The sequence below is a fragment of the Octopus bimaculoides genome, chromosome 14 (assembly GCF_046866305.1).
Source record: "Octopus bimaculoides isolate indiv1 chromosome 14, ASM4686630v1, whole genome shotgun sequence".
NCBI classification, from domain to species: domain Eukaryota; kingdom Metazoa; phylum Mollusca; class Cephalopoda; order Octopoda; family Octopodidae; genus Octopus; species Octopus bimaculoides.
In genome coordinates, this window is record NC_142941.1 from 50,019,098 (window position 1) to 50,038,227 (window position 19,130).

Consider the following 19,130-nt stretch of genomic DNA (forward strand, 5'->3'; position numbering starts at 1 on the left):
TCAATCATATTATGTGTAGAATTATCATTTAATGTAAGGCGGTGCGCTGGCAGAGTGGTTAGCACGCCGGGCGAAGTGCTTAGCGGTATTTCGTCTTCCGTTACGTTCTGAGTTCAAATTCCACCGAGGTCGATTTTGCCTTTCATCCTTTCGGGGTCGATTAAATAAGTACCAGTTACGCACTGGAGTCGATGTAATCGACTTAATCCATTTGTCTGTCCTTGTTTGTCCCCTCTATGTTTAGCCCCTTGTGGCCAATAAAGAAATATATATAGATGTGTGTGTGTGTGTGTGTGTGCAAGCTGTATGTTTAGATATATATCTAAGTATCTATCTGTCCGTCTATCCATACAGAGAGAGAGAGGGGGGGAGGGAAAATTTCGTCTCGTTAGTTGAAGCCTTTGTCTAGCGTTTTGACTTTAACTAGGTGTTGTGTGAAGACATAAGGTTAACACACTTATGAAGCTTTTGTGCAGAATATTTAGTGCGTAGCGAGGAAAAGTTCATAAAAAGATATGCACACGCACACGCGCAAACACATTCATTCATACATGTGTATGTGTGTATGTCTGTATGTATATATCCTCATATATTGAAACAGCCATATATATATATATATGTATGTATATATATATATATATATATATATATATATATGTAATATATATAGATGAATATATATACCTATATTTTTTCTGTATATTTCTTTATACATACATACATATATATATATATATATATATATTTATATACTGATGTGTGTGTGCATATATGGGTATATATGTGTATATATGTGCATTTGTTTGCATATACAGGCACACTCTGGGACACGTGCCCACACGTACAATGAAGCTCATGACATTAGAAATGTATCCAAATTGACATAAATAGTCGTTTGGTTACTAGAAACATCACCGTCCGGCTGGTATATGTAAGATGTGGTTATGGGAAGGGGGCGGATCTCCGTCCCTCGACGGTGAGGGTTCGTTGGTTCAATAATTGGGCTAACACGTGATATGTGATACGTGTTCTGCTATCGTAATTATGAAGCGAATTTTTTTATCCTCTCGGCAATACTGCGCCTACTATGTCTGTCTATCTATCTATCTATCTATCTATCTGTCGTATCTCAATATTTTTTTTCTACATAACATTCTAGGCCACAGGCTTGCAACTGGCCATTTACTGGTTCAATTTACAATGCCAAAAGGGACTAGTGGACTCTCTGGAAAAATACAGCGGTAAAAGTACCACAAGGTAATTTTTCTTGGAAGCATTGGTTGCCGGTTTTTTCCGCTGATGTCTCGGTGCAAGGCACACACATACGCACCCCCACACACTAACACACACATCCAATAATGTTTTTATCTCGTATTCGTAGTCACCATTCAAAGAACATCTCTTCGTTTAATCAACGAATAACATGCACAATAACTATTCTTTGCTTTCCTCGTTTTTACTGGATTCTGGCGCAGTTTTTACACCAATTACAGTTTTAGAAAGCAATCAGAAGTCTTCAAAAAGTACGTTTATATTTTTTAAAAATGAGATAGTAACCTTGTTTCATTTTTGTACAAACCTCATTCAAGTCTGGTTTTAAAGCAAACCGTTGAGTTCTCATTTCTGCCTCGGCAGCCGATCTATTTTAACGATTATTTATTTTTTGTTATTTTGACATAAGCAGAAAATCCTGTTCTACATTGTTTGAGGAGAGAAGTACTTTAACAACCGTTTCTGAGAATTCTGGCTTTCTTTCCTTATTTGCCCAAAATTTAAACCTTGTCAATCATTTGATTGATGCACGCAAAAAAGAAATTTGAATAAATGTATTTTTTGCATGCTTTTTTTTTTGCTTGTTTCAGGAATTAAACTGCGGCCATTCTGGGGCACTGCTTTAAAAGTTTAATCGGACTTGTATTTTTATATTTTTAAAGTCTAGTTCTTATTCTATCGGCCCCCTTGTGGCGAACCACTAGGTTACGGGGAGGTAAACAAACCAACACCGGTTGTCAAATGGTAACACACACACACACACACACACACACACACATTCTCTTTCTCTTTCGCCCCCCATACACGCACGCACACACACACACACATGCTTACGACGGGCTTCTTTCGGCTTCCGTCTATCACATCCACTTACAACGCTTTGGTCGGTGCGGCGTTATGAAAAAAGATACTTGCCCAAGGTGCCACGCAATGCAACTAAACTCAAAACCACGTGGTCAGAAAGCAGGCTTCTTATTTCTTTATTGCCCACAAGGGGCTAAACATAGAGGGGACAAACAAGGGATTAAGTCGATTACATCGACCCCAGTGCGTAACTGGTACTTAATTTATCGACCCCGAAAGGATGAAAGGCAAAGTCGACCTCGGCGGAATTTGAACTCAGAACGTAAAGACAGACGCAATACCGCCAAGCACTTCGCCCGGCCTGCTAACGTCTCTGCCAGCTCGTCGCCTTCTTACTACACAGCATCACCTGCGCCTATAAGGTCTATGTATTTTCTCTGTTCGAGGGTCTGACTTGCATAACGGACGTATCACGAATCTAACTTCCTCTTTTAATTTCATACATTGGTCTTATATTGATCATATATTGATCATTTCATTTATTGATCATTTGAAAAGCATTTACTTTCTGAATTACAAAAGTCTTCTCTGTGTCGACATGCTTTATGAAGTTGAACAATTATTAACAATAACTAACATCACCAACAGATGAGCTGGAAATGTCTTTGAAAACAGAGATATGAGGGTCTTCTCCAAAATTCTAATTTACTTTCGAAAGTCTGACTGTTACATTATTGTTTGGTTACAAATTCGGGCACAAGACCAGCAAGTTCGATCTCTGTGCTCAGCTGGTACTAATCTCATCGAGACTCCGAAAATGTGAAAGGCAAAGTCGACCTCGGCGGAATTTGAACTCAGAACGTGAAGACAGGCTAAATGCCGCTAAGCGTATTGCCCGGTATGCTAACGATTTTGCCAAATCTCTGCCTTTGACTGTTCCATTATCAGCAGGAAGAAAACTGTTATTTGCTTCCCTTATAACGAAAGGTCAACATAATTCGGTTCGACAAAAATGTCAACCAAATAATGAAGGCTGAGCGATCACATTTTTTCTGCTAATCGTTCTTCTAAATGGAAATTATATTCTGTAAAAATGCTAATGGGGCATTTCTTAATTCCAGCAATTAGGTTAATGCCCCGTATCGAGACAGTCATGGTAATTATAAACCAAAAATCTCGATACACGAGTCTTTATTAAGAACATAACCCACCCAATAAACAAAATATTTAAAACAACATTTACATTGGTAAAGCAAATGACATCGTCCTTTCTACTAAAGGCACAAGGCCTGATATTTTGGTGGGAGGAGCCTAGTCGATTACATCGACACCAGTATTTCACTGGTACTTAATTTATCAACCCCCGAAGGGAAGAAAGGCAAAGTCGACATTGGTGGAATTTGAACTCATAACGTAGCGGTAGACGAAATGCTGGTAAACATTTTGCCCGGCGTGCTAACGATTCTGCTAGCTCACCACCTTCATGACATGAATAATAATAATAATAATAATAATAATAATAATAATAATAATAATAATAATAATAATAATAATAATAATAATAATAATAATAATAATAATAATAATAGCAGCAGCAGCAGCATTAAAAATAATTATTGATTCAAATGTTGGTACTTAGAGGAGAAGGTTAGTCGAGAATATCCATCCCAGTGCTTTATTTGATCAACTCGAAAGCTTAGGTAACTAGTATAACTTCGATATGTTTCGGTCAAAGATTGGCCCGTGCCATGTCTAACTTAACAAGATCTGAAGGGATCTCTTAAGTTATTTTTTAAGTCAAGTTTTGTAGTATGATGGCCCATTCAAGTCAGGAATTGTTGTTGACTGAACTGTATCCATGTATAAGTGGCTTATCTGGTACCCCTTGAAGAAATTTGCCCAGTTTTCGTTTGAAGGCGATGAGAAGGAGAAGGAATTTTCTCATCCCTACTTCTGCAAGTTCTGTGAAGTAAATGTTTCGTTGTGGTGGCTTAATAAAACCGAAACATGTATAAAGTTGTCTCCCTTACATGCTGGAAAAATTAAAACAAAAGTAATCTTGAACTTATACCGTATTTTCCCCACCGCTTAATTATTTCTGACTAACATTTTAATGCTCTTTGTCCGCTCTTGTTTAATTCTTTCTGTGTAGTTTTTTCTCGAATCCTCCATATTCATAAACCTATTTTCATAGTCAGGAAGTCTGCTGTTTTGTAAAAACCTCTGAATAGTATAATTTTGTTCGGTAGTTCTTTTTAACTTTTCTTCCTCGTTTTTCAAGGTTTACAGTTCTTTTCTTCCTTAGAAATTCGTAGAACCTCTATAATAACTTTTATACACGTTGCAGAAAAAAAAGGCTGACAAACGTTTCAAATGGAAATGCATGATTGCAACAGCTCAAACCACAATGGTAGCTAAAAATAAGGAACAATAAAACATTAGCTTCATGAAGACACCATTTCTATGTACCTGACTTCACTGGCGCCACCCCAACAGCTGTAAAAAATGTGGCGGTTTCTTCTGCTGCAGTTTGTATATGCTGCCGGCACTCCGTCGGTCACGACGGCGATGGTTCCAGTTGATCCGATCAACGGAACAGCCTGCTCGTGAAATCAACATGCAAATGGCTAAGCACTCCACAGATACGTACACCCTTAATATAGTTCTCAGGGATATTCAACGTGACACAGAATGTGGTAAGGCCGGCTCGCATTATATTACTGGTACCACTCATCTTTGCCAGCTGCGTCGACTGGAGCCGAGTGAAATAAAGTGTCTTGCTCAAGGACACATGGCGCCGGCAGGAATCGAACTCACGGTCGTGTACCGCATGCCCCTAAACACTAAGCCAGACGCCTTCACTGTATACAGATGTCCCATGTATATACCATTGTCCTATATCCTTATTGTATTTATGCTAACGTCAACTTAATTATTTCACTACAGTAACCCCACGCCATATCTCGGTTCACCTATCGCGTACTCAGTACATCGCGGATTTTTCTGGCTAATAGATGTAAACTTATATCGCGGTCTCCTCAGTATATCGCGGGTTTCTGCGGCCGATAGGTATTTATATCCTTTTAGATTTTAATTATTTCTGTGGTGTTTTTTGGAACGTAACACCCGCGATAGTCGAGGGATTACTACATATGTTTCTAAGTTCTTCACTTTTGCTAATAAAAATAAAATTTATTCCAAAAGAAAATGTCTGGACGAACCATTTTTTCACCTGAAAGAAAATCGTTTAATAATCTTTTCCAATATCTTTTATAATCTATTGGATCTTTACTGGATGGTTAAATATTCTATCGTTACTTAATTTGTCTTCATGGCGTGTGCTAAGCCTGTCATCGTGTGGCGTGTCATCATGTGATCTATCATTACAGCGTGTCTCGTATCTCATGCAAAGCTGACATGAAGTAGATTGGTATCGTGTTGTCTGTTGTTATGTGAAGTGTTATAGAGTTATGTGCCATAAACACAGTAGAGGGGAAACCCACTTCGAAATAAATCTACGATGCACCTTCTTGTGGTGGCGATATACACCACATTTCAAAGAAATAAGATCAACCAAAAGTTCCGAGTTCAATCCCCACAAAAGTAGCACTTCATAAACAATTGGGGGATACCTTGAAGACATGGCCTTAATGGGTCCGGCTCCCTTAGATTAACGGGAACTAACACTCCGTTCGCGCCGTAACTAGTTTCCACGTACTAATGTTACACACACACACACACACACACACACACACACACACACACACACACACACATACACACACACACACACACACACACACACACACGGGAACATATCTCTCTTTAACACACACGTATACTCACACTTCAAACGCTGTTTATAGGCTTTTTCACTCCTTTCGTTATTCATCTATGACCCCCTTTTTTTTCTCATTCATACGACGCTCTCTTTGTCATTTATCCCCTCTGCCTTCACCTCTCACTCTGGCTCTATTATATATATATATATATATATATATATATATATTTCGTGTGCCTCTACGTTCTGAGTTCAAATTCCGCCAAGGTCGACTTTGCCTTTCATCCTTTCGGGGTCGATGAAATAAATACAAGTTACGCACTAGGGTCGATGTAATCGAATAGGCCTCCTCCCCACGAATTTCAGACCTTGTGCATATAGTAGAAAAGATTATTATTATTATTATTATTATTATTATTATTATTATTATTATTATTATTCAGTAGTTTTATTTTTATAGCGTGCTTTCACTTCACTACCGAGCGCAGTTCTGTGTGCCTTGGGTATGTGCTGTGGTTTGCTGTGATGCTCTTATGGTTACTGTATTGAAAGTGTTTTGCGTAGGATGTGTGTAGTGCCCAGTAGTGCAATTTTCTGTATGTTATATATATTTGTAAGTCCTGTTTTTTTTTGTTATGTATTTATCTGAGTACTTTTTTTTATCATATCTAATGCGCCTACTATGATAGTAATTGTTTCAGTTTTTAGATTCCACATTCGAGTTACCTCTATTTCCAGGTCTTTGTATTTTGAAACTTTTTCTATTTCTTTTAGAGAAACGTTGTCATCTGCTGGTATTGATACATCAATTAGAAAACATTTTTTTCTTCATGATCTCTGACAACTATATCTGGCCTATTGGCCTTAATTTCTCTATCTGTGTGCATTGGCATATCCCAGAGTATGGTTGCTTTCTCGTTTTCTGTGACCTTTTCTGGCGTGTGCCTATACCATCTTTTTTTCTGTTGTTATTCCATAGTGTTGGCATAGCTTCCAGTGTATGTAGGTCTCAGCTCTGTCGTGTCTGTGAATATATTCCTTCTTCTTCTTCTTCTTCTTCTTCTTCTTCTTCTTCTTCTTCTTCTTCTTCTTCTTCTTCTTCTTCTTCTTCTTCTTCTTCTCCTTCTTCTTCTTCTTCTTCTTCTTCTTCTTCTTCTTCTTCTTCTTCTTCTTCTTCTTCTTCTTCTTCTTCTTCTTCTTCTCATTATGGCCAAGAACTAAGAAAAATATATTTCTTGTATTTGTTTCAGTCTTTCCTTCCATACAACCTACTGTTCTTCAAGACCAACTGGCGTTTACGTAATACCTACAAGGAAAATACCAAAACGACAACAACGTTTAACTTTTGGCTGCAAAAATTTACCTCACGTATGGAATATTGCAAAGAGAGTAACAAGTGATTTCTTCTGAATTGCGGTTTGGCAACCGATATAGAAATCTTGACAGCAAATATGTAAAGACAGGAACGACTACTCTAAGGATAAGACCATCAACAAAAGCAGGAACAGCTACAACAACAACAACAACAACAACAACAACAACAACAACAACAGCAGCAGCAGCAATAAGACAACGCCGAAGCCGGTAGTGACGGTGACGAATCCAATAACGACGATGACTGAACAAATGAAGTAAGTATAATAATAATAATAATAATAATAATAATAATCATAGGCACATAAACGTAATAACAATAATTACAGCAGCAACAACGAAGTAATAAGGCTCGTATTCCCCACCGACTATCACCACCACCACCATCACCACCGCACTTACCACAACCATCAACACTACCACCAACGCCACCGTCGTCGTTATCATTATCTGCATGAACATCATCGCATCACCAGCGTAACCGTCATCGATCAACAACGCTTAACGTCGAGAAATCCAATCAATGTTGTTGTTTTTTTCAAGAAACAGCAGCTGAATGCCTTCCTTTTGTAAATTGTCAGGCGGAATTGTAATTGCAAAGCCTATCCACTTGTCCTGTACACTCCACGTTTCCTGTCGGTTCCACAACCATCGGAGCGACTTTACACAGACGACTTGTAAGTCCCGCTTGTATGTAAACATACACACATACATACATACATACATACATATATATATATATATATATATATATATATATATATATATATATATATATATATATATATATATATATATATATATATATATATATTGCCCTAACTCTTCGAAACGCTTAGTTTTAGAATGGTGGCAGCTGATGAAGGAAATGTTCTCTATGTGGCCTGTGTGTTTTCTGTATTCCGTTTATCATTTTGTCCACGTTTTTTTTTTGCTACGTCCTGTACCCAGATATGCATCTACATATACATGTAGATGTAGGTATGTACATACATGTACGTATATACGCATATATTCATATATTATTTGTATTATATATATATATATATATATATATATATATATATATATATATATATATATATATATATATATATATATATATATATATATATTATATATACACGCACATATATATACAAATATAGTTAAGGATGTAATTTTGTGACAAACTAAAACAGTAAATTCAAAAGTATATGATTGATTGATAAATTAGTTAATTAATTAAGAGAGAAGGCCGACCATAACTAAAACAACAGGTTTGTAAAAAGAACGGGCGAAAAGAAAATCACACACGCAGCCCTCATCTAGGCTGCTCTGTAGTGAGCGATTTAGTCTACTACTACTACTACTACTACTACTACTACTACTACTACTACTACTACCACCACCACCATCACTACTACTACTACTACTATTACTACTACTACTACCACCATCACTACTACTACTATACCTACCACCACCACCACCACCACCACCACCACCACCACCACTACTACTACTACTACTACTACTACTACTACTACTACTACTACTACTACTACTACTACTACTACTGTCGCTGCTGCTGCTGCTGCTGCTGCTGCTGTCACTTAACATCCTACACAGGAATGCGGTGGGATTGGTCGGTTTGCCTGGACAAACTACTTATAAACTTACCTCGTAATAGCAAGTTGCATATCATTTTCAAACGTCTTCCCTCGACTGTTTGTTATAACCTATAAAAAGGACTAACAACAAAGCAACAAAAACAAAAAACACATGCCGATAAACACGTCTTTCCTTTTATTCTTCTTCCGACATATACCTTGCCGATACTGTCATTAACAATTTCATATATATATAAATATACAGATATAAATATATTTATACATATTTATCTATATATATCTATATCTATATACCTATACATTTATATCTATATATCTATATCTATATCTATATGTAATATTTACTTTGTATTAAGTTTAATTCGTTAGTATTTCTCCCAGTAACTAGTTTTGATATGTTATAAATATAATTATAATATTATTGTAAATATATTATAAATATAGTTGTATGACAATAGATATACTTTGAATATAATTATAAAAATTTGATATTTTCTTCGTGAAGTGATTCAGAAGCCATGCCGGCAACGAAAGGACTCAAAAGACCCGCACTTGCTGCTTTGATTCCTGGAACTAAGTATGATCCGAAGACATTTGAAGTGTCTGCAGCTTCTGATCCAGAAGCACCGACTGTTGTCTTCAATATTCGTGGAACTATCTTCGAAACGTATCGTTCAAATTTATACCGGAAAAATCTGAGCAATTTGTCCAACGAAGAGTTTCTCACTCAATTCTACCGAGTGACACCAAACGATTACTTCTTTGACCGCGATCCTTCACTTTTTTCATCAGTGTTGGAATATCAACGAACCGGTGTGTTACATATTCCAGTGAATGTCTGTGGTAAAGTGGCACGGCAAGAGCTGGAGTTTTGGGGAATCGACGAAAGCCGTATCGAAAAATGCTGTTGGAGCACTTTTGACTCCTGGAATAGCACTTACGACGCATTAAAACAACTGGAAGAAGCCCAGACCAGAACATTTAACCAATATACAGAGAAAAAAATTGCTGAAATGAAATTTGGAAGATTCAGAGCAGCGATTTGGAATTTTCTTTCTAACCCTAGGTCTTCACACGGAGCGAAAGTAAGTATTGTCTTGTTCTATATTCTTATCTCTTCATCTGTCGAAAAAGTATAATTTTGGAAACTACTTTATACGCTTTTGACAGCATTTTATAATTTATTGATGTGTGTGTGTGTGTGTTTGTGGTTGGTTAAATACTTACCTTTTGCAAAATTCCGGTAAGATTCGTAATGGAGTACTGTCTATTCTTACATCTGAGACGGGTTCGTTGCAAAACAACAATCATCCTAGACCATTATCCAAAGAATGACATTTACCTGACTGACTTAAAGTCGCTTAGCAATATTCTTCAATCTTTGCCCCACAGAATCGCTGTGTCTTCTCTTAGGCTCTACTACTGCACTACAGTGGAGACGGCCATTATTGGTCCATTTTCAACGAGACCTCTTTCATTAACTCATCTCCCTTCTCCTCGTTATCAATATTGTGTTTCCCGCCATAACCTCTGGAAGAAGCACTTTCTGTTGTCCATCATTCTCAGAACATCGGTTTTCTAGAATTCCTCCGTTTACTTGCAACTTTTCAATAGGACTGTTAACTTTTTTCTATTGCATCGGTCTCAGAGGGTCTGTGCAATTCTTGGGCGCAACCGATTCCTTCGAACAAAGTCAATGAGACTATATAAACCATTAGACTATAATTGTAAATACGCACAACATACACCCACTGCATGCAACTATGCATACATGTATACATGCACGCATATATTCACATACATACAAATATGTACATATATACATACATGTACATAAATACATACATGTACATATATACATGCATGCACGTATATACATACATGAATATATATATATATATATATATATATATATATATATATATATATATATATATATATATATATGCATGCACATATATACATACATGAATATATATATATGTGTACATGCACTTATATACATACATATACATATATACATATATGCATATATATACATACATGTATACATACATGCATATATACATACATACGTGCACATATATGCATACAAACATGCATATATTTATACATATACATATATACATACATGTATATATACGTGCATACATACAAACGCACAAACATTCATACGGAGTTATTTTGTGACGAATTTGTATGGTAAGGTTTTTATGGAACGAAGACCATCATCACATTCACACAAATGTACAATACGAATATTTCTAGAATATAAACGCATACACGCACACACGCGCGCACGTGCACAGAAACATGCAAATGGATCCTTTGATGACTGGACATGATGGGACTCATTCGTGCATCCTATGATGTGCAGCCGTCAAGAGATGCACAAATGAAAGAGGAGCTGGTCGTTATTAGATTCAATACACAACCATAAGCAACCAATTGTGCGACATTTTGAAAAGAGCTAAAAAGATCTCGGCTTTGTGTTATAAGACATTATTCAAATGCCATCAGTCAGACTTTATAGATCAAATACTGTCAGTCGATGGCATCAATCAATAACCAGCAATCAAATATCACTAATGCCATCAAGGAAATGTCATTAACCAAACTGCCGTCGATCAGTTAATGTGGAAATCTAAATATCATCTCTTAGCTAAGATGTCTAAAGTTTATAGCTTTAAAACTAAATTGTTTCTGTCGTGAACTCTCCTTTGTAGGGAGGCGAATTTGCACGTACTTGCACGTATTTGATTTCTATGCTCAACCCTTGCACTTACCGTTTAACGCATACCAATTGATCCGTTAAGAAGTACGGTATGTTTTTATTCCTTAGCAAGTATCTCCAATCAGAAGTGCACGCGCACGCTGACACAAAGGAAATCGATCAATGATCTGATTTATACAATAAGTACTCCGATTGTTCGATTAACTGAAATTCCCTTTCCTCGAATTAGGTATAAATTGCTGGGTATCCTTAACGTGTACCCTTAATGTAATTTTCAGGTAGACTTTCACTGTTTCTGTCCCTTCATATATCATAATGTACTTGAGTAATTCACAAAAACATTCACCCTTAATACAATCTGGGATTAGACTGAGTGTGACAGCGTGTGACAAGACTGAGTCTTTGAACCATCGCTTCTGTCCATCCGATGAGCTTCAGCACAGTTTCCATCTTCACAATCTCGATCTCGATGTTTGACTGGATCATAAGCTTTCGTCGAAGCTATCCCTTTATTTAGTTTTTCTTCATTTCTTTGTTTGTTTCTTTCGTTCGTTCGTTCGTTCGTTCGTTCGTTCGTTCGTTCGTTCGTTCGTTCGTTCGTTTGTTCGTTCGTTCGTTCGTTCGTTTGTTCGTTCGTTCCCTCATTCACTCACTTACAATAACCAGAAAACCGTCCTTAGGCGTCTGTTGCACGTCGACTCACTAACCTCCAATTTCCATTGTTGTTTACATACGAGAAAAATAAAAGTTTATTACTTTCCCGCCAACACTTTAAACAAGTATCAAGTGGTTTTTTTTTATGTCTCTCTCTCTCACTCCCTCCCCCTCTCTCCCACTCTCTCTGTCTGGCGCTGGGGCTGGGGGTGAGGATGGCGATCACACTGCACAATGTTTTGTTCGATTATATTAACGTTAGCCTTGTCACAGTCCAAATATGACATCGTTTGTTGTGCAACTTGTATAGCAAAATGTCAAGTTCACAGCAATATCCTCTTGGTTTGGCTATAAACCAGCCTGAGCCAGATGTAAAGTAACGCACGTGGGACAGGTAGCGTTTATTAGAAAGAGGCCTTAACTCGAAATATATACAAACATATATATATCTCTTATCTCTTATCTTTTATCTTTTACTTGTTTCAGTCATTAGACTGCGGCCATGCTGTGGCACTGCTTTGAAGAATTCTTAGTCGAAGGAATCGACCCCGGCACATATTTTATATAAGACTGGTACTTATTTCATCGGTCTCTTTTGCTGAACTCCTAGGTTGCGGGGACGCAAAAACGCCAACACCGGTTGTCAAGCGGTGGGTGGGGAGAAGCACAAAGATACACACACAAAGACACACGCACGCACACATACACACACACACACACACACACACACACACACACACACACACACACACACACACACACATACACACACACACACACACGAACACATGTATATATATGTATATATATATGACGGACTTTCAGTTTCCGTCTATCAAATCCATTCACAACGCTTTTGTCGGTTTGAAGCTATCGTAGTGCCACGTAGTGGGACTGAACCCAGAACCTTACCACACAACCACGTCTGTACGTATATATGAAAATATAAATTGCCTTATTCTGTGATTATTTTAGCAAGGCTGCACTCAATTGTTCTCGTGCATTAATTAAGGACGTATCTTAATTAATGACAAATTAATTGAGTGCTATAGCCAAATGCCATTCGAATTAGAACATGGGAACGTGTAAGAATGAAATGGCAGAAAAGTGTTAGAAGAATTCTTGGCTGAAACGTATTTTCCTCATATTCACCCTCAGGAATAATGGTTCCTGATTTAGCTTAGAAGGTCAGCAATTTTGAGATGAACGGTTTAGTCGGCGCTGTCGATCTCAGTACTTCACGAGAACTTACTTTATTGGCCCCCGAAAGGATGAACGGCAAAATTGATCTCGGTGCAATTTGAACTCAGAACATGAAAAACCGATCCGATGTTCTCACGATTCTGCCGGTTCGGTGCTTTCACCATTTTGTAATAATGATTTTTCAATAATGCCACGGGCACTTAAATCTTTGACGGAATCTTAGGGATGCTGCTGTGACAGATGGGTATATCTTGGACTTATCTATTTAGAGGCAGCGGAGCCCAATCTTACCATCTGGGGGGAGGGGACATGATCGATTTCTTCCTGAGATGAAAGAAACAGACATGCAAAAAAACAAAAAACAAAAAAAAAAACAGTTAGAGAAGAATCGATTCAAGGACACGATATGTACTTCATTTACCAGCAGCCAGGGCTTCAAAGGCAAAAATTGACCTTTATCAGATTGGCACTCAGAGAGTTGGAATGATTAACGCAAAGGAATATAGTTGGCGATCTCAAGACGCTGCTAATTGGCTGCCTTAATTCTTGAGCTCATAAATAGGTTATTCGAATTCTTGTTCCCTGGCAAAATCCGTTAACTTTATATAAGTTTTGCAATAGTATTTCAGTATACTTGCCCCACCCAATTACTTCCGTCTACGTAGGGTTGCTCAGATCACCACTGCTTTGTCTTTTCCAAATTAGAACATTATGGAAGAAATTCCAAGTACAAAACCACAGTGTCTTGTTAGTGCCTTGAGAAAGGAAAATGCTGGAGGACACAACTTCGACCGCAAATGAGGAGTGGAGTCACTTAGGTAGTCTGGTGCCATATTTGATACCCCGTCGTCAACTCGAGAGTAGATGGAGCTCTCCAGCTTTGTAAAGAAGTTCACGTAGGAGAAGGCCACTCCAATGTAAAACCTACTTCCTGCTGGTCACTGCAATCGTCTAAGTCCATTAAGCCATTGCAGTCAGACCTCCAAGTCTAAAAAGCTGGGTCCGATTGCATGGACTGACTCTCTCTAAAGCTACAAAGCGGAACAGGAAGAAAGACCTTGCAGTATAAAGGATCGGTTTCCATAGTAACTGGAGGGCGTGCTATCGTCGTTCCTCATGATCTTCGGTTACGAAGAAACTGTCATTATTACAGAAAACGGTGAAGCGGCGAGCTGGCAGAAACGTTAGCACGCCGGGCGAAATATTTAGCGTATTTCGTCTGCCGCTGCGTTCTGAGTTCAAATTCCGCCGAGGTCGACTTTGCCTTTCATCGTTTCGGGGTCGATTAAATAAGTACCAGTTACGTACTGGCGTCGATATAAATGACTTAATCCGTTTTCTGTCCTTGTTTGTCCCCTCTGTGTGTAGCCCCTTGTGGGTAGTAAAGAAATAAGAATGGTTAGCACGCCGGACGAAATGCTTAGCGGTATTTCATCTGCCGCTGCGTTCTGAGTTCAAATTCTGCCGAGGTCGACTTTGCTTTTCATCCTTTCGGGGTCGATGAATTAAATACCAGTGAAACACTGGGGTCGATTTAATCGACTAGTCCCTTCCCTCAAAATTTCAGGCGTTGTGCCTTTAGTAGAAAGGATTACTACAGATAACGTAATACTAAACTAATCAGCCTTAAATCTAAACGGAATTTTTAAACAAGTCGTAAACATTTTATTGTGTACAGGTTCCATTTTAACTTTATGCCGTTAAAGCAACAACTACAACACTAATAATAACATATTTAAAATTTATATAGTCACATTTTCAACGCTAGTCTACAATGACAAATCTATATTACTAAAATAACATTGTGTTTATGTTTGCCACACTTACACATTGACCTTCAACAATAGCATGATCATAATTCGCCATTGACAGTTTTTCTCAATGATCTGTGTGAGAGTATGTGTGTGTGTATGTGTGTGTATGTGAATACGTGAATGTGGGAAGGCGGGTTGTTAAAACTCCTCAAACAATACACTGCTACGGTGCGTTCTCCCGTCCGCCACCCCCGATAGAAAAGCTTAAAAAACTTCTAATGTCTTGTTTAAAATGTTGCTTGGGAAGCGTCACTTAATATATTCCTCCTCCGTTCGAAACGACGGAAACAAAATCAGAGATTTCAGAGTAAAAATAAAATAAATTAAAAAAAAAAATTAAAATTAAAAACAAAAAAAAAAAACCCCAGACACCTAAGCAGTGTTTCTTCTTCTTCTTCTTTTTCTTCTTCTTCTTCTTCTTCTTCTTCTTCTTCTTCTTCTTCTTCTTCTTCTTCTTCTTCTTCTTCTTCTTCTTCTTCTTCTTCTAATAATAATAATAATAATAATAATAATAATAATAATAATAATAATAATAATAATAATAATAGTGAATGAATGAAAGAAAAATAAGATAAAGAATAAAGAAAAGAAGAAATTAATAACTGAACGCATGAATGAATTGGTTGATGCCTTTTACCAAAGCCCGAGTTCTATCCGAGTTTTGTGACTGGATTTGTGTTGGCGGAAACTGTGAAGAAGCCTGTCAAATGGACTGTATCCATAACTCAGAGACCAATTCCTCTCTGACAGTGAATTTGTCACAGTGACCCTGCATGGGGGTTGTGATAATGGCCGTCTGAAATCTAAACTAGAAGCCAACCGGTTGATCAGACAAGTAGTGCACGCGGTGTGGACATTTTTTGACGCTTCAGAATAGGTGGCATTGTTTAGAAACAAACAAAATAAAAAGCTAGCTCGCTGGCAGAATCGTTAGCACGCTGGAAAAAAAAGTGCTTAGCAGGGTTTCATCCGTCGTTTTTACATTCTGAGTTCAAATTCCAACTGAAATCGTTTTTGCTTTTCCCCCTTTTGGGGTTGATAAAATGAGTACCATTAGGCCACTAAGGGTGATGTACTCGATTTACCCCTTACCCCGAAGTCGCTGGCGTAGGACCAAAATTTGAAACCGTTATTTAGAGAGGAAAAATGTGACGGTATGATTCTGGGGTCAATAAAGTAAAGTTACAGTAACGGAGTCAATGAAGTCAACTTGTTTCCCCTCCTGGAAATTGCTGGCTTTGTGTCAAAGTTTGAAACTATAATCAAGAGACAAACGAAATGTGCGTATGCTGTACAGTAGTTTAAATGACTCTTCCACGATATTAACAAGGACGAAAGGTAAAGCTGACCTCAGCGGTCGGAATTTGAACTCAGAACGTAGCAGCAGACGAAATACCGCTATGCTAACGACTCTCCAGCTCACCGCTTTAATAATAATAATAAATAATGATAATAATAATAATAATAATAATAATAATAATAATAATAATAATAATAATGATGATGATGATGATGATGATGACGATGATAAGTGCTTAGGTCTGGATATTTCTCAACATACTCCCACACGCATGATGAGATAAACTGTGATTATATTCGCACTACGTTTGCGTTTGACCAGATTTGAGAAACAAAAGACCAGAAATAAGTGCTGTGGTAGTGGTGTGAGCGAAGGTAGCGGTGTGACTCGTTGAAGACTGTTGTTATCAACTATTCAATGGGGAGGTAGGAAGTTGTTCGGTCTGAAATTCCAAAAGGAAAACATTTGAATATGCATAGCAGGTTAAAATTTGCTCTTTTTTAATATTTAGTTTAAAGTACTACGGGTGGTAAAAAAAATCGCACTGCAGTCCGTCGTAGACTAGATTATGGCCTTGTTTTCCACGCTGCGCTTTCACCATCGGAGCCATCGAACGGTCTTCCTGTCGTCGTGGTTTAGCGCTCTCGTCTTAGCACAAACAACACATCCTTCGCCTACATTGTATGCAAACCCCGTCTATAAACCTCTTTTAAACAGCTCAAAAGCATCTTCTTTATTCTTGTATTCTTACATTTTGCTGATGTAGGTTCCTGTAAATTCCAGCTTCATTAGTTTGCTAATCCTGCCCTTAAAATCATCTGATCAGAAAAAGATACGTTCAGCTTCCAGCATCCATGTCCTTGTACATTGTCTGTTATAAGTTGATTGCACAAGCCACGAAATTATGATCCGTGTAGCCAGTGGAGGACTGGCCAGGTTGCCAGGTTGCCCGATGGCAAATGGACCCCTGTGTCATTAGAATCCATATAGGGTGACCCATGTCAGTATCTAAGGGGCCCATCCCCTCAAGTTTGAGAATTTTTTATTCACTCCTGGAAGAATGCATTATTTCAATCTGGCTGTGTTTATAGGCAGTTGAAAAGAATACTTGAAAAAAATAATAATAAATTATAGCATTGTAGTTGCAGGGGCCCCCTTGTAGTTGTGGGTGGGCCCCCTTGTAGTGTGGGTGGGCCCCTTTGTAGTTGCGGGTGGGCTCCCTTAGTCTCCTATTTTTTAGATCCAGTCCGCCACTGCGTGTAGCCATGAAATAGTGGAAAATAACTTTATAACAGACAGAATGCTATAAAGTTGTGGGTGGTAACTTAGTAATTAAATCGAACAAGTACTTGACTGGTTTTTCTTTTTATCCTAACGACACTGGAATGACGAAAGGTCGGAGATGTTAGAGAAAAATTGCCTTCATTCTTTTCGCTATTTCCAAATCATTTCGTAACCCAGTGATAGATTTGTCAGTGTGATATGACTTGTCGAACCAGACATGGCTTTCACGTTAAAGATACAATTATTTTCTAGAAATGTGCGTGCGCATGCATACACACACACACACACACACACACACACACACACACACACACATGCACACACACACATGCACACACACACACACACATACACGCCAATATACATATCTATCTATCTATAGATAAATATCGATGTGATACATAAACCACAGTGAATTTACATTTAAAGGTTATAATATATTGATATAATGAAAATATGAGATGATAAAGTATAAAAAGGACTAAAATACCACGAAAGTAATACAAATCCCCAACACCACGATACTTCTTCAAAGACCAAGTCAATCACTAGATCGATTTAATCGATTGCAGGCACCCGTCTCCCAAATTTTCAGTCTTGAGTCTATGTTAGAGGTCAATGTAGACAATAAATGAATACTTTCGCCCGTAATTTGGTTCAAGAAGAATAACCAAAACAAGCAAACAAAACAAACAAACTCTTTATTTCATTTAATTTCCTCTCGTTTGTTGATAATTAGAACTATTTGAGCCATCTTTAATCAAAATACACTGAGACTAAAAACGAAGTGAAATCTTTCATTATTCGAGGCTTGTCCAAAATACCACACATGGGATCGAACTCAAGACCTCCTAATTGCAAAGCGAACTTTATAAACACGTAAATCCTGCGTAGTCAGGTGTGAAGGTCGGGCGTAGGATGAAGAACGAGGGCAGGGCGATGCGCATTAAGCTTAATTTCATTCTTCTTTGTTTATGCTTAGGTTAGACAAAAGAAGAGAGTCAGAACGTATGTCTTTTACAGTTTCTTCCAAACTAAAGAAATCGATTTGGTTCGCATTCAATTTGGTCATTGATTGGTCGGGGTTCACTCCAGAACGTCACAGCTCTTAGGAGTAATACCCGTGCGCAGAGTTTTTATTGAAGCGCCCCTTGCCTGTATAAATGTCTACAGACAGGATTTTTTATAACATGATGCTGTGGACGATTTTCCGTTTTTGAAATTCACCGGAATCTCTTGAACACACGAGACGTCACATATTTGGGTTTAGCGGATATCATTGGATATCACTGGCCGA

At 37.9% G+C, this 19,130-nt stretch overlaps 1 protein-coding gene across 3 annotated transcripts in view; it reads left to right on the forward strand.

Moving 5' to 3' along the window:
• Positions 1-7,353: 7,353 nt before the first annotated feature.
• Positions 7,354-19,130, forward strand: part of LOC106868608 (potassium voltage-gated channel protein Shaw) — a 53,482-nt gene continuing 41,705 nt past the window's right edge. For all 3 annotated transcript variants that reach the window (XR_001409315.3, XM_089362922.1, XM_014913953.3), the window contains exons 1-2: positions 7,354-7,488; positions 9,350-9,929. Coding sequence is in view for 2 of the 3 variants with exons in the window: in XM_089362922.1 (XP_089219048.1) it covers positions 7,472-7,488; positions 9,350-9,929 (597 nt within the window). In the remaining variant the exon portion in view is untranslated. The remainder of the gene's footprint in view (positions 7,489-9,349; positions 9,930-19,130) is intronic.